The 26,663-nt window shown below is 37.9% G+C and overlaps 1 protein-coding gene across 4 annotated transcripts in view; it reads right to left on the bottom strand.

Moving 5' to 3' along the window:
• The window catches only part of CADM2 (cell adhesion molecule 2), a 1,028,770-nt gene that overhangs the window by 524,621 nt on the left and 477,486 nt on the right, over positions 1 to 26,663 (bottom strand). For 2 of the 4 annotated variants that reach the window (XM_074971692.1, XM_074971719.1), the window contains exon 2: positions 1,465 to 1,509. The exons of the other annotated variants lie outside the window; for them this stretch is intronic. In XM_074971692.1, the coding sequence (XP_074827793.1) occupies positions 1,465 to 1,509 (45 nt within the window). The remainder of the gene's footprint in view (positions 1 to 1,464; positions 1,510 to 26,663) is intronic. 4 annotated transcript variants of the gene reach the window in all.

Raw genomic sequence — 26,663 nt, 5'->3', positions numbered from 1 at the left:
TAGAGCTCAGAGATATGCCCCACTTCATTACGGGTCCAGGCCTGTCCATTCTGAATACAACAAAAGGCATGTTTTTCAAATATATGTCCAACTGACACCAGCAAGGGGGAGAAAGAACCATATTAAAAAAAATACTCAAGTCCTATATAGCTTCAATATTTTATATATAAAACAATTAAAAACGTTTTTTCCAAGAAAACTCCACCCCCTTTAATAATTACTGTTGTAATAAAAATACTTTAACGTGGTTTCTAGGAACTCAGGAACAAATCTGTGGAATTTTTAGACCCTTTAGCTATTGAAGACCTGTATCGATGTATTTACTCTGGGGAATGACTACGGAGTGCATGATTCTTCTGTTCATCAATTCATGCAACACTGTTTACTTACAGTCTCTTTTTATAAACTGCTAACTTTCAAATATAGAGAATTTGTCATATGTGCCAGAGAGGCAAAGAGAAGAAAAGTGTTCTTTAGACTGGTTTCTTTAGGGGTGAAAGGAAGATCCAAAAGGCACGTTGAGACACACTGCACTATTTACAAGAAATGATAAAAAGTTTTAATACAACTTTTCTTCTAAAGACTAGTATTTCTGTACTTTTTTTTGTTTAAGTAATGAATGCTACTTTTCTTTAATGAATTGATAATACCTTTGGCTATTTTCTGTTCAGATCCTCTGTAATGAGTGGTAAATTCATAGGCTAGGCACTTAATCTTTAGGGAGGAACAGAAACTAATTTTTTCCTGATCCAGCACTAAATCAGGGAATAATTTGTCTTCTAACAGACAGACAAAGTGAATGAATTTGGTTCTTTTCAGCAAGCATTTTTGATTAGTATTAACAGAGGTTCTAGTTCTAGTTAGTTTTCAGTACGATATATTACAATCTATGCCATGACTTGTTTTTTCAGCAAAATGTTGGCCATAATCAATTGTTTACAAACTGCAGCATGGTATCCTCTGCTCTGTGTCAACAATGAGAATCCCCCCATAACTTTAGTTGACACTGGTATTTTAATACTTAAATCTCTAGTTTATTTTTCATGTTTCATTTCATTACCTTTAACTAATTATCCAATTCAGTACTCATTATCCTATACATATACTTCACCATTTTCAAATTTGTATCCCTAATTTTTCAAATTGACTGTATTGTTGCATTCATCCTATTCTACTCTTGTAGTAGGGGGCATGAATGAATAGTCAAGGTTAAATGAATAGTCAAGATTAAACCAACATTTAAATGGTTTTAAATACTACTACTACTAGAGGCTAACATTGTAGCCTACATTATACTTCTGTTAGGTTTCTACATTTGAATGGCATTAGCATCTTTCACTTTGAAACTCTATTGCTGAACTCATCATTGTTTGCATACAGGCAAGCCCAGTTTTCCCTCTCTCCACATACACATTTATAATGACAATACCATCCTGCGTAGTTATATACCTGAAATTGGTTTACCTTGATGTAGTCTGATTATATTGAAGAATCTGGTTATTTGCTTACCTGAAAGCAGAGAAAAATAGCTTGTTAGTATCATTAAAATACAGAATTATAAGAAATCACATATCTTGCAAATTAAAGCAGAAGATAAAATATGCCCACACAATACCTTGTAGTTTTAAGGTATATTTGTATGATAAAAAGATTAACATTGAGCAATGATTGATTTCAAACATATTAGAAAGTTTTAGAATTGTCATTCTTATGTACATCTTTTTATGAATGGAGCATCTTACTGCACTAACCCCATGAAAAATATTTTTTTAAATTGCTGTAAGCTTCAAAGCTAAACTGGAACAAAAAATTGTATTTTTATGTGCTCGTGTTTGTGTTCAGTGCTTATCTCTTGAATAAGGACTCTGTTTTGAGTTTCTATACTTGTGCATATAAATCTGTTTCACTGGAGATCGTTCTAAACAATGCCATAAATATTCACACGCATGCTCCTCAGAAAGAGAAAACCCCACACAAACCACCTCTTCATGTTCTGATTGGTTCCTGATAGTGATATTATAAAGATGCTTTGTTCTGCTGCATTTCCACATTATTTCCAAACTCTGGTGCCAACAAGCAATGACACAAATATTCCATACCATTTTGTTACGGATACAGAGTGGCTAGAAATTCACATAATGTCTGAATGAGTACCAGCATACAAGCTCTGCTCATGCAAAGCATAAATCAGAACTATGTTTGGAATCAATGTATCATTTTTAATGGTATAAACTGTGTCAAGTGAAACTGCTTTAACAACTGCACTAAAGCATCAACACTTCTCTTCTAAAAGCCATTTCAAATATTCTTCAGAAGATAGACTCCTGGGACAACTTGAGCTTTAATCCTGAGAAATGCTCCATGTGTAAGCATGCTTGTGCAGAGGATCTTAGCTAGGATTCTATGATACATTCTTGTAATGTAATGCAGACCACTGTAAAAAGTAGAAAGATCAAATAGGACATGCCTAAAGTATGAATAATATTTGTACACCAACAAGACATGTGCTGGAATCTACCTGGGAAGGACTTCAAAGATGCCATGATTTTCACAGTCTCTGCAGTGGCTTGTGCAGGATTTTGATGCTGGATCTTTCCCACCCAAAGTGAAAATCATACCCGTAGAGCAAATCACATCATACTGCAGTCTCTGTACTTGTGGGAAGAGACCAACTCTGTTATTGTTATTTACTATTTATTTTATGGTAGTGCTCAAAGGGACCAATACATATTATGGTTTTATTGTGCTAGGAACTGTATAAACATACAGGAAGAGAGTCACTGCCCTACAGATTTTATAGTCTAAACACACAAGACATAGGCTGAGGGAGAGGAATAAACATACAAGTGGAAAACCTCACAAAAACTTTACTGGTGTTTTTCACATCTTCAGATTGAACAGGATACTAGCTAGTGGCCATAGAAATATGATTTGCAGGGTTGCCTCAGAAGGCTAACATGGTTCTGTACAAAGTTCTACCTCCTCTTTCACACACACACCCCTAGCTCTGAGACTGCCTGTTTTGTATTATTTGGATTTTGATTTTATGGTATTTTGTTGGTTTTAAACATAATTAATAGATTCATAGATTAGGCGGCCAGATTACTGTGATCAGGTAGTCTGACCTCCCACCTAACACAGACCATATAGCTTCTCTGAATTAATTTGTTTTAACTAGAGCATATCTTTGGGAAAGCCTCCAATCTTGATTTAAAAATTCCAAGTGATAGAGAATCCACCACAATCCTTGGTAAATTGTTCCAATGGTTAATTATTCACCGTGAAAAATGCATGCCTTAACATTAGTCTGAATTTGTCTAGCTTCAGCTTCCAGGCAATGGATCTTTTTACGCCTTTGTCTACTAGATTGAAGAGCCCATCATCAAATTTCTGTTCCCCATATCGGTACTTATAGACTGATCAAGTCACCCCTTAACCTTGTCTTTGTTAAACTAAATGGATTGAGCTCTGAGTCTATCACTATAAGGCATGTTTTCTAATCCTTTAATCATTGTGACTTTTCACAAAATTCCCCTCTCCAATCTATCAACATCCTTCTTGAATTGTCAACACGAGAACTGGACACAGTATTCCAGCAGGGTTGCACGAGTGCCAAAAACCAGAGGTATTATAACCTCCCTGCTCCTATTCATTATACCCCTCCTGTTTATTCACCTAAGAATCACATTAGCCTTTTCAGCAACTGTCAGACTAGAAGCTCATGTGTAGCTGATTATCCACCCTGCTCCAAGTCTTTTTCAGTCATTGCTTCCCTTGATAGTGTGGCCCAAATTCTTTGTTCCTAGATGCATGATTTTACATTTGGCCACATTAAAATGCATTTTGCTTGCTTGTGTCCCCATCACCTGTCAATGCAGATCACTCTGTATCAGCGACTTTTCTTCATTATTTGCCACTGCTTCAATCTTTGTCTCATTTGCAAACTTTATCAGTAATGATCTCATGATAAAAATGTTAAATAGCAATCCCTGTGGGACCCCACTAGAAACTCACCCTCTCAATGAGAATTCTTCATTTACAATTGCATTTTAAGACCTTTAGCCAGTTTTTAATCCATTTAATGTTTGCATCTATCTTTTTTGTATCTATCTTTTTAATCAAAATGTCATGTGGTAGCAAGTCAAATCCCTTAAAGCAGTTTACAAAATGTACAGGAACATTTTTTTTCTTTAAAAACCTTCATAGTAAGTTATACGGACAGGACTGACAATCTATGTGAAACTCTGCCTGTGTCACTCTTTAGAATATTTCTGTGCCTAATACCAAAATGATACAGACAAATACTTTTGCATGGAAAATTCAAATGGCTTTCCTTTGTTCTATCGTGATGCAGCCCACAGAGTAGAACACAGGTTTAAGATACATCTGTTTGGATAGTAGATCCATCACATACACTTCAGTGCTAATTCAATCATTCATGGCTAGTAAATCTTCAGTTTCATATCTTCAACATACTTTTGCACCCAGTAAAATATATTAGTACTGTTAATCAGATAAAAAAATTTAAACAAATGCTCAACAGCAATAAAACCAAAATCACACACCCCCCCTTTTTTCAATTACTAATGCTTAGCACTACCACTTTAAGTCACAGGTTGCTCTAAACTGCTTCTCTTTCTCTCTCAAACAGCCTCCCTACTGAAGCTCATAAATATCTAAACAACTTCCTCCTTTGTTGCGGATTATAATGCACTTTTATTATACTACTTTAGGTCTGATCCAGGTTTGAGAGCAAGGAGCCAGCGTTTCACAGCCCATTCTCAGTAGTATACATTGCATGGATGTCAGACTTGCTCACATCACTGGTCTGGTCAGACGTGTTTGTGTCACACACATTTTCTCTGTGCTTGACTTTGGGTTGACATTGAGGTTTACAAGATAAAGAGCAGCTAAATTAAGCAAAAAAAACAAAACAAAACAAAAAAAAAAAACCAGGCAACTGACAGTTAAAGAAGCACTAGATCTACCCATTCAATTAATCCATATAGTTTCATCCACTGTTCTGTTTAACTGCTTTATTAAAATTTCAACTGAAGCTATGTTCGAGTGAGCCAATATTATACACAATAGCAAACAAAATACCTGAAATAAAGGCAAAGTAGATACTTTTGGAAAAAAGCACAATTGTAAATAAAATCCCTTGTAAATACTCAACATTTCCATTCAACACCTGCACTTGGCCATCAAAAGATATCTTGCTCCTCTCAATTGTTCTTTCTTTATAATGAAGTTTCACTGAAAATATGCAAATATTCAGGATAGAACCTGAAATAAGGTAGATATTTTTGGATGAAAAAATCTGAAGAAATTAAGTTCACAACATTACATGTTTTTCCTGATATTCTGATCTGTTTTATTTTAACATTGTATCCCCTTATTATTCCTTAAAATATAGTGTGACAAATACCCACTGATAATGGCAATGTGCAGTCTAAGTTAGCTTATTCCACTGGCTAAAACAGAGCTCAAATAGTGCAAACCATTGATTCAGCATTGTCCACCTGCTGCTTAGTGCCCAGTCATTTGGAACAACCCCCATCTGCTTTTCAACCAATTACCCTGTAAAGTCTGGACCCCAGAGACTCACTAATATAGGGCTGACGGTTGATAGAATCAGATAAATTGTTCATTTCTCATTTAGCAAGGCCAAGAGTCATATTTTCCATGTAATAGGCATCACTTCTTGAAACATATATTGAGGAAATGAGTGTGTCCTTGGCAGTATATTTGAGAGATTTTAAAGCACACAACTTTTCTATCCTCAGGAAATATCACACAATTTTTAGTTTACAGAATATGTAAATTATCTGTAAATATCGCACCTATTGTAAATAGGCATGTCTGAATAGAAATGTGCAAATGTGCTTATCACTTAAGGTGACTAATTATACTAATAGCTAAAGGTGTTAGATGAAATTTGTGTAACATTCCAGAAACCATCAATGTGCATTTAACCACTAAGATCCAATAAAATGAAAGTTATGGCCAAAATTTTCAAACACAGGTAATTAAAGTTAGGCTACTAAATACATATTAGGGACCTAAATAAGTGGTCTTATTTTCATAGATGTTGAGAACCACAGCTCCAATGAAAACAGGAACTGTAGGGTGCTTAGCAATTTTGAAAGTCCAGCCTAAATATTAAGAAGTTTAATTTTATATATCCATATTTGAAAATGTTGGTATTGTTTGTATAAAATATTTACTTTATAACAAAAAAAATTAAGTCTGCAAAATCAAGTACACAAAAGTTAGGAAACGATATAATTAAGGTTATCTATATAATCTTAACTCTACACCTTGTGCATATGCATTATGAGGTAGTCTTTACTTACACAATAACCTATTTTTCCCCACAGGACCTGTGCCTCATCCAGCGCACAGTGAGTGAGGCTGCTGTTAAATCTTTTTTTAAACTTAAGAACATAATGGCCCTCCTGGGTCAGACCAAAGGTCCATCCAGCCCAGTATCCTGTCTGCCAACATTGGTGAATGCCAGATGCCCCAGAGGGAGTGAACCTAACAGGTAATGATCAAGTGATCTCTCTCCTGCCATCCATCTCCACCCTCTGACAAATAGAGGCTAGGGACACCATTCCTTAACCTCCATTAATTTATCCAGTTCTCTTTTAAACCCTGTTATAGTCCTAGCCTTCACAATCTCCTCAGGCAAGGAGTTCCACAGGTTGACTGTGCACTGTGTCAAGAACTTCCTTTTATTTGTTTTAAACCCGCTGTCCACTTATTTCATTTGGTGGCCCCTAGTTCTTATATTATAGAAACAAGAAAGTAACTTTTCCTTATGCACTTTCTCCACACCACTCATGATTTTACATACCTCTATCATATCCCCCCTTAGTCTCCTCTTTTCCAAGCTGAAAAGTCCTAGCCTCTTTAATCTCTCCTCATATGGGTTCCAAACCCCTAATCGTTTTAGTTGCCCTTTTCTGAACCTTTTCTAATGCCAGTATATCTTTTTGAGATGAGGGGACCACATCTGTACGCAGTATTCAAGATGTGGGCGTATCATGGATTTATGTAAGGGCAATAAGATATTCTCCGTCTTATTCTCTATCCTTTTTTTTTTTTTTTTTTTTAAAGAGATTCCTAACGTCCCGTTTGCTTTTTTGACTGCAGCTGGACACTGTGTGGACGTCTTCAGAGAACTATCCACGTTGACTTCAAGATCTTTCCTGATTAGCTGTAGCTAAATTAGCCCCCAACATATTGTATGTATAGTTGGGGTTATTTTTTCCAACATGCATTACTTTACATTTATCCACATAAAATTTCATTTGCCATTTTGTTGCCCAATCACTTAGTTTTGTGAGATCTTTTTGAAGTTCTTCACAGTCTGCTTTGGACTGAACTATCTTGAGCAATTTAGTATTGTCTGCGAACTTTGCCACCTCACTGTTTACCCCTTTCTCCAGATCATTTATGAATAAGTTGAATAGGATTGGCCCTAGGACTGACCCTTGGGGAACACCACTAGTTACCCTTTTTCATTCTGAAAGTTTACCATTTATTCCTACCTTTTGTTCCATGTCTTAACCAGTTCTCAGTCCATGAAAGGATCTTCCATCTTATCCCATGACAACTTCATTTACCTAAAAGACTTTGATGAGGGACTTTCCCCCTTCCATTTACTGTGTAGTTTTGTACTTTACTTACTGTACGCCATACACTGAATTAAAAATATTGTATTTCCCTTTGGGATTTTCATTGGTAAATGAGCTCATTATCATAGTATCTCAGTGTGTTAATGACATCAATGCATTTATCTTCACAATAACATTATGAAGAAGAGAGTTATTTTTATTGCCATTTTAGAGGCTGTAAACTGAGTCAGAGAGATATTTAGAACTAAGTCAGCAAAACTGTTCAATAATTTAGGATGATCAACCTGAGACACTCTAGGGCCTGATTATTCAAAAAGGTGCTGAGCACCAGTAGCTCACACTGACTTCAACTAGTGTTGACATTACTAGAAAAATCAGGCCCTACATGTTTTAAGTTGGGCATCCAGAAAATGAGGAACAGACAATTAGTGTAGCTGGATATTTTTGTTTTTGACTTAACTAACTTCACATAGGAAATCAAGAGCCAGAGAGAACAGTTTTCCTAATCCCAATCCAATGCCTTAACGTAAGACCATCCTTTCTCTCTCTCTCTCTCTCTCCAGCCCCCTTCCCTCATTCACTACTGGAGCTGGTTGGGAATTTTTTTATTAAATATTATTTCCTCAGAGTTCTACATGACTGAAGTGTTACAAAGCATTCATCAATAAAATGAATTACTTTCCAAAATTAAATTTTAAACACTGATAAAATAATGCTGCTTTTAGAAACTGACTTTCTAACAAATTGTGAATGCAGGAACACAGATGTACAAACGGTCCTCTCAATCTGAGATAAACAAAACAATCTCTGCATACACGGTTGATTTTCAAATCATGCCTTGAACCAAAATAATGATGCATATCTTGAATAAATAGAAGAACCTCCTTAATAAGCATTACTGACTCAGAGACCATTGCAGATGACTGTATCTGGTGAATTAGCAAGTGAGTGGACAAAAATAGCGATGCATGCACCACAAAAAATGCTCTGTTCATATATTTTGACAGCTGGAATTTTAATTATGAATATCCAAAACTCATAGTACAATTGTCAATGTACTATACCACATTTTGTAAAAGTAACAAGGTCTGGTCACATCAGACCTCAGTTCTCTGCTATTAAATGTTTGCAGAGATGTGGATTCCTTTTTTGTGAGCAATTATAAGGAGGGCAGGTCAGGGAACTGTGGTTTAGCGTGGATCTAGTATGCTGGCAGAACAGTCATATGTTGGCCCCTATAGTCAGTCATTCCTTAGAAACAATTTATAAATGACAGTAGTAATATTTTTCATACACTGACATTTTATAGATATGGAAAAATATGAATTCTTCTACTAAACAATAGTTGAAAATATTCTACAAATAATTATTCTACTTCCTACAATGAAGGAATAAGTTTTTAAGTGTATTTTTCTCTGAGTGCTTGTATTGATTAAGGAGGAGCTGTGTGTATTACATTATCTATAGCTTTGTCTTGTTGCTTACATCACAAATAAACCATGATTTAAATAGGCCCCTTAGTTATAAATGTACTCCTTATAAGGGTGTGTGTGAGCAACAGAGAGAACAGTTTTGATCCATAATATTAAATGAGTTAAAGACTCAGGAAGAAGTTACACCATAGGGGAACAGGAGATTTGTTTTGTTATTGACAAACAATAATTGATTAGGCTTCTCAGCATATGTTCGTAGAAATGCTTATGTATTACACTTGGATTACTAGTTAGCTTTCATTTCCTTTCAACTTTTGCCTCTGGATAAGCTCAACTATTCCCAAGAAAAAACACTGATCAAGTACATTTGTCATGCGAACAAGTATAATAAGGTAATTCATCATAGTCTGTCAGAGTTTTAGTCCAGAAAGACTGCTGCATTTTTATCCTTACTTAAAAGTCGGCTGTCACTCTTGCTGAACATTTTGGTAGACATTTTGGACATGTTTAAAAGCCGTTTCAAACTGATAGTGGCAGATAATTAAGTTATCAACCATCAAAGCCTTTTTTCACTCTCTGCAATGTGTATGACACTATGAACCCTTCTGGCTGGTTTAATCTGACCTGTTCACAGAGTGTGATCCTTTGTTCCTTTCCTTTTCCCTCTTAATAGTAGCCAATGACCAGTGTAATTCACTATGACAAATGAAGCCTTTCTGGAGAGTCTAATTGAGCAATTTTGTTTTCTTTGCAAGACCTGAAATCATCCACATCCTTCAGTCCATTCACCAAGGCAGCCAGATAAAGCAGTTACTTGAATAAAAAGGTGAATTTTAGGTTTCAAAGGAAAAAAACAAAAGTAAAATAACTCTGACTAGATGTCATACTTTATGCCAAAATACAAGTGTTTGGGTTTTTGGTTTTTTTTTTTTTTGAGGGGGTTAGCCCCAAAGGTCATTCAGAGCTGACAGATTACTTCAATATGTCACCTTTTAATACCACAGACTAACTCATTTGTGTCTATATGTTTGCCTGCATTAACCTTGTAATAACTCTCTCATTTCATACAGCATTGAATGTAGACATTATTGCTCTATATAGCAAAAACAGGATTACTGAAACCACCGTTCCACCTCCCTTCAACCCTGCCCCAATGTGAGGAAGATTTTCTTTCCATTACTGTTTAGCAGGCCAATACAAACCAAGAACCAAAACCATAATGCAGAATTAATTTGAGTTCAATATGAAATACAGCAGAAGTGGCCAATCTTTTCAGCCTGAGGGCGGAACATTTCACAAAGGTCAAGGGGACACAATCAGTACTTTGCAGCAGATTCCCTGCCATGTTCGTTCCCCCAAGCAGAGCTAAAAGGGTGAAAACAACCCATAAGTCCCTTTCTGGGGATGACCTTGATGTGGGGAATCACGAGCAAATCCAGATCCAGTAGATCTAACTGCTACATTTCCCTCTCTACAACCCCTACCACAGTGGCTGTGAAGCGATGGCTGGAGCACATTGTTCTCTGGCTATCCCTACTTGGCACAAGGTACACAGGGCACAGTTGCTAGCTGATGCAAATTAGAACATTCCCACGCTGAATGTAACAAAAGGTCTGATTCAAACATGTCATTATAAAAATTGCAGGGATCTCATTTTCAATTCAAAGTCACACATGTTTTCTTAATGTAATTGCTCTTGAGGTCCACAATTGGCTTTTGAGCCACAGGTGGGCCAACACGGATATATAGGATGAACAGTGGGCGGGGGGGATTTTCAAAGGCGCAAAGTGAAGTTAAGTGCACAACTCCCATGTATAAGGCCCAGTAGATCCCAAACGCAGGTCAGGAAAGCTGCAAGGTAGGTAACACCTCTAGCTTGCCACCCAGCAGTAGCTGCCAGCTTGTGCTCCACTACTCAGAATCTGCTGCGAACACAGACCATGGGAAATCCTGCCTCAAGTGGTCCATCTGGCAGTAGCTTTATTGCTCATGACTGGCTCCCTACCCTATATAAACTGAAGAGGTACTCCAGGAAATGGTGTTGATGTTCTGTAGCTACCATGACCATTCATGCTTTCTGCTCTTGAACTCCTAGGTTTGACTTTGGCTTGAGTTGGACCTCACCTTATAACCCGACTCAAATTCTGATCCTTGGTGTTGACCCCAGCCTGGAATTTCATTATGGACTCTTCTGCTACTCCCAGCCTCAAATTTGAGTGGATTCTGACCATTGGTCATGACTGCCCTTGTCAGGATCCTGATGTCATGGGAACTCAATGAGAGTTCAGTGCCTTTATAGCTCTGAAAACTTTCCTTTCTACCTTGGGGCTTCTCTACAGTGCCACAACCAGGAAAATGAATGCAAATTAAATAAAGGTGTGAATTTGAAGTGGTTTAGTTAACCCATATTAAGTCTCTGTATGGATGTGGTCATTCAGAATTAAAATGGCCTCAGCTCTTTTTCGTTTAATTCACTTTGGAAGATAATTAAACAAAACCAAATTAAGGCCACTTCAATTCTGAATGAGGGATTTCACACAGGGGTTTAATGCTCTTTAACTATCCACTTAAAATCACACCTTTAGCTACTTTGCATTAACTTTCCTGGATGTCCCTGTGTAGACAAGTCCTTATTCATGTTTTGAACAAAGATCCAGCATCTACCACCTCACAATATTCGTTACCTTATTTGACACTATGTGCATTATGAAGACTTGCCAACGGTCTACTGAAAGCAGAACGGCTGCAGCTATAAGTAATGAAACAGCTACGAAGAATCTAATTCTCAGGCTTCAGCATAACAGCAATTTTTAGCGTAAAGCTATATGAACTACACAACCCAGTGAGACTTAGCTCTTACTGCTGGGGAAGCTTGGGGACTATTGCTACAGACTCCAGGATGCTGGATTTTCACGGGGAGGCCTTTTTTCCTCAAACCAGTCATTCTACCCAGGGAGTTATAGAGGTCCTGAAATACTCAACCTCCTTGCCACAAACCAATAAATCCGGGTGCCAAAGAAGCACAACAATGACAAGTTGGTGAAACATAAAGAGGAATATTTGGAATAAAAGTAGGAAATATTTTGTTTCAATTTCCAGGGCAATTCTTCATAATGGATATATAGTATTCTTGCTGGAGTTTTTTCCATAATCATTCATTTTAATTATTACTGACATTTTGTCTATCACACTGGTTCCTCAGAGAAAAGGAATGAATCTCCTTGGGTGAAAGGTGAAAAGAATAAAGATCATTAAAATTCCAGAAATAATTAAACCATTTGATCCTATGAACTGGAAACCCTAAAACTCATACAACTACCAATGTATCTATACAAATCACCATATTAGTCCACTAACGTGATCTTAATTATGAAACTGATTTCTTTATCTTGATGCTTTATGCTTATTCCAGAATTAATGATGAATATTGCAGGTATTATCAGACTGACACATTCACTAACAGATGATTTAAGTGAGGGTTACTCACCTGAGTAACCATGCTCAGTCATCTCCTTACTCTCTCTCTTTGGTGAATGTTGGTTGAAAGTAGTTCTTTCAAGATATGTTTAACCTTTTCATGAAGGTCATATTTATATTATGATAAAAAAACGTAGTCAGCTTTTTAGAAAAAACATACCAATCAGTTCAAATCAAAAGCTTTAGAAAGTACAAGTTACATTCTCTCTTTCTAGCTTATTGGGAAAAACACTGATAGACTCTTTAAAAAAATTAAACAGAGAAGCATAAGACTCTATTTTCTTATCTTAACAGAATTTTACAACAGCAATGAATGCTTCAGAAATACTGTTAAAGAGAAAAGCTAATTGACCTAAGAGTATAAATTACATTTCTATATTCAGCAAAGTACAAGATAATTTTGCATATATACTAATAAATTATGTCTCAGTGGGTGAAGATGGGCAAAGTAATTTTTAAAAAAGTCACCCAAAATATTTATGAATGATTAAAATATCACTATGAATTTCATTTCATAACAATAAAGGGATTGCAGTAAGTTCAAATTAAGCACCATTATAGAAATAAACAAAAAAAACCCTGTGTTTATTAAGTATTATATGAAGACTTCTCTCAAATTTTTTACTTGTGTGGTGAACTTCACTTATGAAGTGATATTCTAAAATCTAACTGAAATACCCATTTTAAGTCAGGTACCTAAAATCTAACGCTCTGATTATGCAAGGTGCATAATCAAGTACTTTATTTTATGCACCCGAGTAGTCCTATCGACTGTAGTGGGATAGCAAAATCTTGGAATTCTCAGCAGGACCTCCAGTCCTCACACATGGAACCTCCTCCTCTGATACGGATTTCTGATTAATCTAGTTAGTCTACTGGCTAGTAGGTGTTTGATAACATTTTCAAGCTCTGCACTGTATCTTGTCCATAAATGTACATTGAGTGTTACATCCAAGTGGTGAATATAACATTTATAACAGTGGAGGACTTTGGAGTATAAATGTTGCTGAATTCACTCTCAGGGCTTTGTTTCCATTCATAAATTGCTTGAGCACCCATCTGTGATGTCAGCAGAGCACCAAGGAATTAAAATGTTGCATTTCCCCTAGGACTGTCAGTTAACCGACATACTACAAACACATTATTATGCTGCACTTTGTTGTTGCTGACCTTCTTTCTCTAATTAAAGGTTATGAATGCACACACAGCACACTTAATTTTAATGAAGAATGAAAATAATGAATTGTGCAAATATAGGCAACTATGCAAGTGGTGGTTTACTACATCACCTTGCTGTGAGTGTAGTTCTGCTTATGCTACATGACCTTTGCCTATGTGGCTGGCTTATCTTTTAGATATGTGCCTTTTTAGTCTGTATCAAGGCCAACCTGAGGCCAAGTTCAGGTGGCCAATCCATGTGATAAACAGATGTGACGTGTGTCAGAGACATTTGACATCATCCTTTCCCTTCATTCCAAATTTACTGAAGTTCTAGAAAGAGAGCTTGCTGGAATGCACAAAAGTAGCACAGACAATTAGTCAGCCAGTACTGGGAGAAGATTAAAAGTGAAATGCAGATGTTCTGCAATTGAAAGCTGAAGAGAAAGCTACAATAAAAAAGATTTAGAAGACTTATTCTGTATTTTTCTTGTAAAGGGCTGGGAGATTCATTTTCCCCACTAATTTAGAGACCCAGACAGAAGGCTAATTTTTGTATAACTATTTCCTACCCACAACTCCTTCAAAATGAGTAGTTCAACCATGCGTTTTTGTCAACTACTACCAAGAGCCAAGCCAAACTCTATTAATAAAGTATTAATTGGCAGCCAAAAAAATCTGCAATATTCTATACTACAATGGTTTTGTTTCCTTCCAGTGAACAAAAAAACAAAAACTTGTGAGCAGGCCAAGAACATTGAGAATGTTTGTGATTTTAGCACCATATGTATTAATGATGGAGAGTATCATCAGGTATTAGCCACTGGCACAGTCTCAGTCCCTTGGTCTGGCAAGCGGCTCCGCACAAGGAACTCCTGCATCCACTTGGAGACTCATTGTGGGGCTTCAGTGTGGCTACATGAAGTCAAAATCCATTTGTGCTGCATCAGAGCCCTGGATTCAGACTGGTGCAAACATAATACTTTCTGTACAAAAACCGTATTATATTCAATATCTCCATAACAAGTTTATTCAGGAAACAAAGCGAATACTCAAAAGTCTACATTGACAGTGGTCTCAATACATCCCCTGGGTTTGTACATTCAGTTGTTTGATGCATAAACCTCATATTTCTGGTGAAATGCACCCTTCTGCAATAAGTCCCACATAATCTCTAATTAGAAGCAAGAAATAACAGGATCATCAAGTCTGATCTTCACTGCTTCTGCTGGAGGATCTCTGGGGAGTTCTGAGATGTAGGTTGTGAACTCTTTTACCTTAATTAAATGGGTAAATATTGAGTATCTTGATGAAAGGCATCCTTTCAACCAACAGCTCACTTTCATTGCTATTAAATAAGTTAACAGAACACACAAAAAATTACATATGGTGATGAATTGGCACATCCGCCTATGTGCAACTTATGGATTCTGATGATGTTGTGAAATTCTTGTATCACGGTCTGCCTCAGGGGATTTGGAAACCACCATTTGCTGACATGGGCTGTAGCATGTATCTACCAAACCAGATTAGTTGTAACCTTAATAGTTGACTATTTAGGTGAAGAGACCTTGGGACAATGGGTTGGCTAAAGCTGGAAAAAAAAGCTAGTTTCTCCAATTTCTGTACATGGAGAAGTGAAAAATTCTCAGCAGCAGAACAAAAGATCCAAGTGTTGGTGATGAGACATGTAAACTCGAGAGACAGGAAGCTTTGGCCAGAAGAGAGGCATGCTATCTTAGCAGGCATGTCCTGTTTAACTGTGAGACAAGCTAAGGGCAAAAGAGTGATGTCCAAGGTAGGCAAGATCTGATTTACTAATGTAAAATACAAACAGGCAATAAACATCTCTGCCTTCTGCAAAGAACCAAATAAGTATGTAGCCCCAATGTTCTCTACCCTTCCCCCCCCCAACCCTTTGCCACCTTTAAGGGATCAAATGAGAGAAAAATTAACAAAAGAGCATTTCCTAGTTACTGCAAAGCTTATTGCATCTATTAATGGTGGCTGACTAATGCTAAAACATGTATAGAAGGTTCATTCAGATTCCATAAGTAATAGATTTTTTTTAAAATGTATCAGGTGTCCCTTTCTCTAGCTTTTCTTCATCACATGGCAATCTTTCCATAGCAGTGCTCCTCTTGAAATGTATTTCAAGACCAGAAAGATCTTTATTCCTCATAATTGCAATTCAAGCTAAAGATGCTTTGCAAAAAATCATCCAATCTATAAAACCATTTTTAGCCCATAGGCATTAAATCCACTGGCAAGTAACAAAATACTAGTTATGCTATGATCTATTATTGAGGTGGCTGAATAGAGAAATGTATTGTATTCTCTTTCTTCATGCGGATAAAAAAAGAATTTGGAAAGGCAAATTCCCACATAAAACTCTGCTCAAAATGAAAGTTCCCAGCGTTTGGGAAAATGAAACTCAAATATTTTTCAGGGAATAAAAACATGAAATTTGATCAATGCAAAAATGGAAGCACAATGAAAACCTTTGCAATTTAACGTACACCAATATAATCTTGAATTAAGGATTATTAACTTTATCCAAACTAGACGGGACAGGATGAGTAGCTGGTGAGAAAAGTATCCTATTACCAAATGGGTATTTTATATATTAAGATATAGTTGAACCATTTTCTCATAAAACCTAAATATACTCGTAACTATAAATTAAATCTGAACTTTAGGTTGGACCATCAGTGTGTTTGTCACCTGATTTATCTTTGTAAGCCCAAGAAATTTCACAAGGGGCTCAGTTCGCTTACTAAACAGAATTGATGTTCTTTCAGACAAGAAAAAGCCACTATAACCAGTTTCTCTGTGGAAAATATATCTACAAAGACTTTCATGGGGAACAACAATAGTTCTCAAAATAGGCGGGGGGGAATGTTATTTGAATATTTTAAAAATATTCATAAAATATTTTGAAGGAAAAAAAAGACGAAGTAAGGTAAGGCTTATCCAGTTGTTTATCTGATTACTGGAGGCCTCATCCAAAGCCCAGGGAAGTTAGAGCGTTTTTCCATTGCCTTTAATGGGCTTTGGATCAGGCCCATATTGAGCAACCAAGCACGCAGAAATTGGGAACATACATATGTTCCCGTTTCTTATGGTTTTAGTTATTTATGAAAGTGCATATCTGCAAATACTTTGTGTAGGACTTACTATAAAGTCCAATTTATGGTCAATACACCCTGCCTTAAGCAGTAATGAGTGTAAAATAGGAAACTGCACTGAGTGCTGTAGCTCTGGGATGTAGGTAGTGCTAAAGGGTGTTTGTGGAGTTGGTGGATGCTGTCTTTGGGGAGAAGCCAGGCATCTGAGTTTGTTGGGGGCTGGGCAGTAGTGTAGTAACTAAGGGAATTGGGGTTGGTGTCTGGATATAAGATGGTGGGAAGTGGAGGGTGTCACAGGAGGAAGCTGGGAAACAATTAAAGGAAACAGAACAAGGAGTAATGGTCTCAAGTTGCAGTGGGGGAGGTTTAGGTTGGATATTAGGAAAAACTTTTTCACTAGGAGGGTGGTGAAACACTGGAATGTGTTACCTAGGGAGGTTGTGGAATCTCCTTCCTTAGAAGTTTTTAAGGTCAGGTTTGACAAAGCCCTGGCTGGGATGATTTAGTTGGGGATTGGTCCTGCTTTGAGCAGGGGGTTGGACTAGATGACCTCCTGAGGTCCCTGCCAACCCTGATGAATTGGGTTTGTGGAGGCATTTAGGGAGGCACCTAGTTTTGTGGTAGTGTCTAAGGCAACGTTCCCTCTAATTTTTGACAGGCCGTGTGTGCAAAAAATTTCTGTGAAAATGATTGTGCTTCTGTACAAATTTGTGCATGTGGTTTTTCGCCATGTGCGTGGGGGTTTAGGATTTGTGTGCGTGTGCACACACGCACAGCTTAGAGGGAACAGTGGTCTAAGGGATAACTGCATGGGTTTTGGGGACTGCTCAATTTGTGATAGATCTTCAGGTAGATGATGGATATGGTTTGGGGACTTTTGAGAGCTAGGGTATATCTGGGAAAAGGAGGGTAGGTGGGTGGGGTGCTTGAAGAGGACTACATAGAAACTGAGACCTCTGAGGTGGGGCATAATAAATCAAAAAAAGTGTCTGAGAAGTTGGTAGGGTGCTATGTGGGGGAGCCTGAAACCAATCCTATGTTCCCTTCATTGCCATTTGTTACTCTCACGGCTTGCTTTTTCCTCCCAGCTGTTCAGTCACTGTTCAAATCTAGTAGGGGGAGCAGCAAGACAGTCTCTTTAGCTGCCTGCTCAGCAGGCACCACACTGGTGTTTGGCAGCAATATTCCCCAATTGCAGGCCATATCTGCCACCCAACAGCATGCACGACTTTCAGTCTGGTCTTCAGGAATGCAGAGGGGTGGCCCTGCATGCCTGAGTGTCATGTGAGATGCTTGCAACTTGACAGGCCTGAGAGCAAAAACTGAGCTCAAGAGCTGAGGTTCCCCCTCACCCAGGATACCCTGGCAGCAATCACCTTCTGTTTAAACCAATTAACTCATTTTGAGTACCTCATCTATGCTTAGTTTCCAAATGTCACTGGGAAGAAAAGTGGTCTCTAAAAAGGCAGTACCCAAGCCATTCAGGACTTTATAAAGTAGGACAAAAACCACCACCTAAAATGCACCTAGCAATGAATTGCAAGGAGGTATAAATCACACAGTGTACTAGTGTAACATGCTCCATGCAAGATTCACTGCTATGGTAAGTAAGGAGGAAGACACATTCTGGACTAGCTGAATTTTCCAGGTGTTCTTCCAATAACATTTTACACAGAAAATGTGAAATTCTAGCTCCAGTGAAGTGAAATGCCAAATTCACACTGACTTCAGAGGGGCCAGGACTTCATCAAATGTAATCATTCTTTTTTTGTTACCTGCAGAGTAGATGGATAGCTGTAGTAAGTTCTGCATCTGAAAGGAAAGACTGTAGTAACTTACCCAACTGCAGATGGAGAAAATGTTATCACTGTTATTACATGACAGGTCATTAAGAATCAGATGAGGATCCAATAGGATACTTTCTTCCCAATCAAATCAGTCAGTGTCTGACTGTGGGTTGCTTATCCCACTCCACGAACAGTGCTTCAGTCTTATCCAGACTGAATGTCAGCCAGCTAGTCCTCAGAGCACAATGGTGAAATCATGCTCCATTGAAAACAATGGCAAATCTCCCACAGACTTCAGTGAGGCCACAATTTCAGCCCATTTCTCTTCAGCTGAATCAACAGAGGTCAGAGAAAATTGACATATATAATAGTGCCTTATACATTCTGAAATCAGTGCAACCTAAGCTTCCTCCCTAACCTCCCTGAATGCCCACAGACATGAAGAGCAGAGTGGGTAAAACTGAACTGTATGGTACCACACAAGGGAGAATCCTAGTGGCAAATATACAGTTGCCCAATACTACCATCTGAGTCTTCTTTAAAAAGAGTGAAACCACACAAAATGACAACATCTGCCTGTCAGGCTCTCACGAATATTTGAAAAAATAGCTGACAGAACCAAAAGAAACTGAATGGGATACATAATCTCCTCCTATCAGTAGATCAACGTAATCAAGTAATGCAACTAGTGCAGCCTCTGCACCATACTCAGACCTAAAACTGAACTGACTGGCACTATAGAGACCCGAGGATTCAAGAACTGCCATAACTTCTAAATAACCTTCCCTAACTCAGGCTGATTTGAGACAGGATGTTAATAGAGAGTTTAACAGCATCACTTTTTTCCCCCCAGACGGGGTCAAACAGTTGCGTCTTTTGCAAAAAAGCATTTTGTACTGGCTTAAGGGAGACACTGACAATCAACTCAACACCTGTCAACACCTAGTCACGTATCTTTATCAGCCTGTAAGGGTATGTAGCTAACTCATAGATCAGAAATAAACCAAGACATACATTCTGCAAGAAATAATTGGTCTAACTCAGGAGGGAAAGACTGGCTGTTTTGCTACCCAGACACAGCCCTTCTAGTAAAATGAATGCATAAAGCTTGGTCCAAATTTCAGTAATCTTATTTAAAAAGCTCCTCACTGTGGGAAACACTCAACTCATATACTGGATACAAACAGCCCAGATAAACTAGGCTGTTCACCACTCAAAACCGTTCCACTGAGCAGATCTTTGATGTTACTATTGTGGAGATGGGGTTGGGGGAAGAGGAATCTTTGTCTCCTGCACAGCTCAAGTACAGGAGCTCAGAAGCTTTTTTTTTTATATATAAACACACAGTCTGATTTGGCATGAAATTTCCACCAATGGTGGAAATCTAGCAGCCTTTCCTCTTGCTGCATCAATCTGTTGCAGACCATTAACATAGACTTGCGAGGAAGAAGCCAGAGAAGCGGGGACACTAAATCAATAGCTAAGGAAAGAAGATAATATTCTACCAGGCCAATGAATGGTGTCTCAGCATTCTTCCCCAGAGTCATCTGAAAACAATAAGGTTCCATTAGCCCCCTTGAGAGGGCCAACAAAACTTTGCCCTTCAATCCGACAGCAGAAGATGCTCTTGTTATGACATTTAACCCCCAAGGGAAAGGGCCTGCTCCCCCAACATTCTGTAAACAACCAAGCTGTCAAGTTCAGCTGTAAAAGTGTACTGTGGCCATGAATGGGCAATGTGAAGTGGTGGAAAACTATACAAATGGAAAACTGGCAGCCTAAATGACTGAGCAAATGTACTATCCCACTAACAGGAATATTTTAAAAAACAAAAAAGGTCTTGTCTGCTCGTGGAAAAAAAAAGAGAAAGCCCTAGATTGCTGACCAATTAAATTAGGTTTTAAGTGACATAATATAAAATGCACTTTTTTTTTTAAAACACAACTAGGACTACAAATATTCTTGAAGTCTGGGCTGATGATTTAGCAAATGAAATGAATTTTGTCTTTGTTATCTAGTCATTAGCCACTCAGTCATCTGATCACTGGACCTTTCTTGAACTGTTGCTGCACACAGTCTCAACCATAACCACAAGTTCACATAATAAAAGTGCCCCTTTGTTCTCTAAGAACATACACCAGTCAAAAGAGAGAATTATTTTACAGACATTTCACTATCCTGCCAATTCCTCACGGTCATTAAAAAAACAAAACATTAATGCATTTGGCTTCAATACCCCTATCAATTAACAGAATTATTATCCACATTTGCAGCTGAAAAAAAACTGAGGGAACAAAACATTAAGGACAAAGGACAAGATATTCATGTTGCAATATATGAAGGCCATAATTGTTTTATAGTAACTTAGTTGTAAGTCTGCTTCTCTCAAGCTTGCCCTGTGGCTTTTAAAATGTAAACTGTAACATTGCATTAGCAAAGTATTTGGGTCCAGCTTTCATTAGCAATGAGAGTAGAGGAAGATGAAGGACCTTCTTACTGTGAGAATTAGGTCTGTGGAATACCTGGGCAACCTTCATACAGGCATCTCCCAACTACAGAGTGCTTGACTTTGCAACCTTAACATTTTAATATAGTATTTGTGCATATATATTTCAAACTAAACTTTTGATAAAGTCTGTATTGTAATATGCGTCAAGCATTTCAACGGTTCAGAGTTTCATGAGCTAGAGGAACCATCCCGTTAGTTTAAATGTATGGCACTAAGACATGCCCTTTGACCACTTCTATATTTCACTTAAATCCACAATGTTTGTTTTATTCATCTTAGCAGTTTTACATTTCTAAAGTGAATACATAAAATGAAATTTTAAACAAGGTAATTGGGCTAACACACAATTACATTTTGCAAATTTCACGGGATATTTCAGAAGCAAGTGTCACACTGAATACATGAGGTTTTTTTTTTTTTTAAATTTTAGATAACATTCTTGCTTAATGCTCTTCAGAGTATAAATGAGATTAATTTCTTGCTACAAAATGCTAATTTACTATAAAGGAATAAAATACTTAATTTCAAGTTTCAAAATATGGTCAGAAGCCCTATTTTAAAATGCCACTATTTCGTAATGGTTTACTGAGCACTTATCTTGTGAAAGAGAGACCTTCTGTCTTTATAAAGATGAGAGGGGACCAAATTAAAGATGCTATGGCGTGTTTTAAAAGGTTTAAGTGTAAATTTTCCAAGTGACACCGAGGGGTTTGACTCCATGACGCCTTTTAATTCTGTGTATCAATATGGACAATTAAGATTTAATGTTATGTAACAGTTTCTCACTGATTCATACATAATATTCTTGGGGACCATCATCAGGAAATATAGGAAAAGGCATTTAAGTAACGAATACTGCTAGATCAGGAAAGTGGGTTATGATGCAAAGAAAAAAAAAGATTACTTCCTTCAACATTATACTCTACAGTCAGAGATTATATTGGTGCACTGGGTTTTGTTCCACTCGTTGAATGTACACAATAATATATTACCATAAACAAGGATGCTGTGACTTCAAAAAAAGTGACCCACCAACTTTTTTCCTGTCTTGTAGTAGATGGTGGCCTAGGAGGATAGGTTCTTTATTACTCAGAATAAGCAAGCAGAATAGAAGTTTCTCATCCCTAAAACAGACTGACATGACGACGTTTCAATAAAACCTATTAGTAAATCTAAGATTGTTAAATCCTCCACTCCTTTCTCTCAAATGATGTCCTTGTCCTCTTATCCATATAAGTAACTCCTCTTTCAGTTTCAGGGCAACCGCACCTGTATTTTTCCTCTGTGGTCCACCAAGGGACCTCTGTGGTCCACCCACTTGAAAAACCTATGAACAGAGAGATGTGTCCCTTGAAAACGCCATTGCTCACCTAGAAAAACACATTCTGAAGACATGCTAGAATCCTTGGAAAATGCAGAACAGAAGTAAATACAACACTGAATGAAAAGCTGGGCCACCCATACTGATATGGTGACCGAGAAAGTAGGTTGCTGTACTGGAGCCGAGGAAACAGTCCTCCAGGATAATCCCCTAGCTTTTACACGCAATTCAAAACAAAAACATGATAAATTACTTCAGCCATTGCAAATTGCTATAAAAAGCCTTAGAATGAATAGGAAACATCCCCTGACTTTCTGACTAGAATCTAGGAAGTGCTGACAAAATCCAATGTGATCAGTCTTAAATATCAGACTGAGACCCTCAAATTCATTAAAAGAGGGAGGACGAGAGGTGGTAATTAAATCCAGGAGCAGTGGTTCTTGAATCTTGTTCACTTTGGACAAGCACCCACACTTTCTTGCTATACAATCAACCCAATCTCACAATCCTTTGCATCTATAAGAGAGAAAAAAAGCGGCTTGTTTTGGGTGTGGAAGTGATAGGAGTAGGGTTTGACACACTGTTGCTGGTTCGGAAGTGCTCCCCAAAGAAGCTCATTATATCACTGCATACAAGTCTGATAGAAAGTGGTATAGTTGAATTCTTCATGGTCTTTCTTGTATGCTACTCTATGGATTCAAAATGGAAGTCCAATAATTTATGAAATATCCCTTCTCGAGCTGGATACCATCTGAGGTCAAACCAAGTCTATAATATCACTATTGGTGGAGATCAATGGCATAGTTTGATCCACAGGACTGCACCAAAAAAAGTGATAACCAGAACACTTTAAAAGTTGATTGGGGAACTACTTGATCAAAAGCTCCCAAACCTCTACCCATGCCCCGGATATGGCTCAGAAATTTTCAAAGCAATCTATGCATGTACACTTTAGAGCACTTTGAAAAATCAGCCTTTAAGCAGAAAGCATCTTCCACAGTTAAAGTTGAGCAATGCTATCACCGCTTTATAATTTGAGAGGAAAATTTTAAAAAATTGACACTCAGATTACATTCTATTATACTTAATTTAACCTAACACCTCAGTTCTGTCTGTGAAACAAAGAATTTCAGATTAACCTCTGATTACAAACTAAACTGAGATTAAGATCATAAGAGGATACACATCTGGGATCTTTATTCCTATAAATGAAACCAAGAGGACTTTTTGTCCCTTGGAATAATAGTACAGTCAGTCATGCAGGGATTTTATGACAAGAGCTACATAATTTTGTATACACTAAAAACATTTAGAGACATCGTCAGTTCTGCCTTTTAACTAATAGGCAGAATAAATATCCAAGATTTTCTGTTCTTTTTCCAATACCTACCCTAATATTCCCAATAAGGATGTTCTATATGCAGGACACATATTTCCAGGGTTACTTGGGAAGGTAAAAAGAACAAAATCAAAAACTTTTGCAGAGCAAAAAAGATACTCGAGAAATAGCTCTCTGGAACTCTGCCAAATATTAGACAGACTACTTGAATGTTTAATAGACTGAATTTCAGACATTTAAAACACAGTTTGATTGAAATCCAGATTATATTCTTGGAAATATCCCTAACATCCTTCAAAACAATACAACAAATGTGACTAGACAAGATAAAATAAAGGTGAGCTATGGAACCAATTAGAGTCAAATCAAGCAACTTTAGTACCAGTTTGAAGAAAAAAATGGGCCTTAGTCTTAATACTTGCATCTTATTAGAGACCAAAAACCAGACATATAATCCTAAACCCCAATTTAAGGGAAATAGGATATTGTCAAACCAAGCATTTTGCATATCTACCCATATATAAGGATGCCACACCAACCTCTCTATATAGACTGACTATATAGACTATGTCTGTGGCTTATTTACATGATGATTTATTGCACAGAACACAATTTTGACTACCTAGTACCAATATAGCAATGGGCTCCTGAGATCCTTATTTCCTGTTTACAGCATTTGCCTGTGTAGCAGGGTGGTCACCCGCTCTGGGCCTGAAAGGGTTACAGCCAACCCTGGGAGACGGCTGGGGCAGTGAGCCAAAGGCTAGGCTGATGGGGAAGGCAGCCTCAGCTGAGGCCATGCCCCAATCAGGCCACAGCTGGCCTTATAAAAGGCTGAGCCAGGAGCTCAGGCAGTCTCTCTCTAGCTGTGGAGAGAGATGGGCCTGGCTGCTTGGGAGCTGAGCAGAGTACCTAGAGTGGAGCAGGGCTGGGGAAAGGCTAGAGGAGCTGGGAGAGCTCCAGCCTGGAAACCCCCCAGGCTGCAGGCCTTGTTAAAGGCTGGGAAGAGTACTGGGGTTGCAGAGGTGCAGCTCACGGTAGGCAAAGGCAGCAGGTCGAAACCCCCCTTTGCCAGTGACGAATGGCTTGTACACTGCAGTCTGCCCCAGTGAGCGGGGGGCTAGATGGTGACTGGCAGTAACCATAGACTGAAGCAAGTTGGGGATAGAGGGTTGGGGTTCCCCTGGGTGGGGAGACCCAGCGAGAGGGTGTACTGCCAGGGGGAAGCACCCAAGATAAAGGGGCACTGGGGTCCAGGAGGGACATGAGGGCCAGCGATAGGTGAGACACTGGCCTGTAGAGGGCACCCTGGAGGCTGGAGAGCTAATTCCCAGGACGACCAGCAGGAGGCACTGTGCCAGTGAGTCCCGCCACACTACACAATGTTTGTTCAGTGCACCTATTTATAGGATTTATCCCATTTCAACAAATGGACAAGTTTAAAAAACAGAATATAAAAGACAGATAAGAAAACAAATTGTAACCAAAAATGTGTTAGCTGTTTTCTCATAATCTAGCTAAAACACTGTGTCACAGTAAGCACAGGTTAAAACTTCTTGTATATTTGCATGTCTTAAGACAGTTATCCAGAGACTTTTTTTCCTCCTTAGCTCTCTTTGGGGTTAGATCAAGGTTTGGGGTTTTTTTTTTTTGGGGGGGGGGAGATTAATATGTCTGGAATAGTATAATGCTGTAATGAGCCCCTTCCTTTCAGCAGTAGTAGTGCAAGAAAACACTGTCAGACTGATCTCTATTTTTGAGCATTTTCAGTCCTTTCCAGCTTCTTTTGAAGTGCAACTTCCTTCCAGCTCACAAAGAACACTAATATCAATAGACTGTTCATCAGGACACTTGTATTTTAAAAAGGAGAGAAAAATATGAAATGCTGCTCTTTTAAATCCTTGAAAGAAGGAAGTTTCACTTTGATTGGTATCTTGTGCTGAAAGAAATCCTTGCACAAGAATTCAAACATGTTCGAAAAAATTTGACATTGTTCAGTGGAGAGGGGTAGAAACTAAACCTTTAAGTTTTGTGGTGGTTTTCTGCACCATTATAGAGTAAAATCTCTTGTTTGCTGTTGTGTTGATTGGTGAGACTCAGACTTGTAGCAGATTGGAAACAAGTCAAAATGCCCTTTCTAACTTGTTAATTAAATCCTTCTGATGTACAAAGACATTTATTCACCACCTGAATAGTCCTGCTGCAAGTAGATTTTCATCTGGCAGAGACTCATACATTTGAATGAGAAACTAACCTCTTTTATAGGATTCACAGAAAAGGTTTGAGCTTAAAAAAATAAATAAATAGAATTCTTTACCTACAAGCAGTTTTCAGAGGGGTAGCATTATTTATGGATATTGAGTACTGAATCATGATAATTAGCCACATTTAAAAGGGGTGACTGAGTTTTTAAAATGTAACTGATGTACAACGTAGACCATTACATAATCAAATGAAAACTGAGGTACACTAGACACCTTAACTACATTCAAAGAAAAGTGGAAAAAAACCCAACTTTCAGTTAAGGAAATTGTCCTTGCTCATAAAATAAACCAAGATGCTTTGTCAAGACATTTTGAAAAATTAGACTGCTCCTGCTTGCACCTTTACAAATTTCCTTTGAAGGAACTGATCTGGCATAAGGAGGTTACTGTACCTTTAATTGAATAAGCTTGGACATCTGCCTCAACTGTCAATCCTGCTAAAGAATAAGATTGATAGATGCAAGCTAACAGCCAATTAGAGAAGGTTCTTTTAGACACTAGCTGTGAACAAAAAATCTAGATGAACTAAGAGGGGCTTGTTTAAGAAAATGTGTAGAAAAGATTGTTTGTTTTCCACATGGAAACCAAGCGACCCTTTTAGTAT

This window comes from Natator depressus, chromosome 1 (genome assembly GCF_965152275.1).
Source record: "Natator depressus isolate rNatDep1 chromosome 1, rNatDep2.hap1, whole genome shotgun sequence".
Lineage (NCBI taxonomy): Eukaryota > Metazoa > Chordata > Testudines > Cheloniidae > Natator > Natator depressus.
Note: the sequence above shows the minus strand (reverse complement) of the source record. Positions and strands in the feature narration are given on the sequence as shown.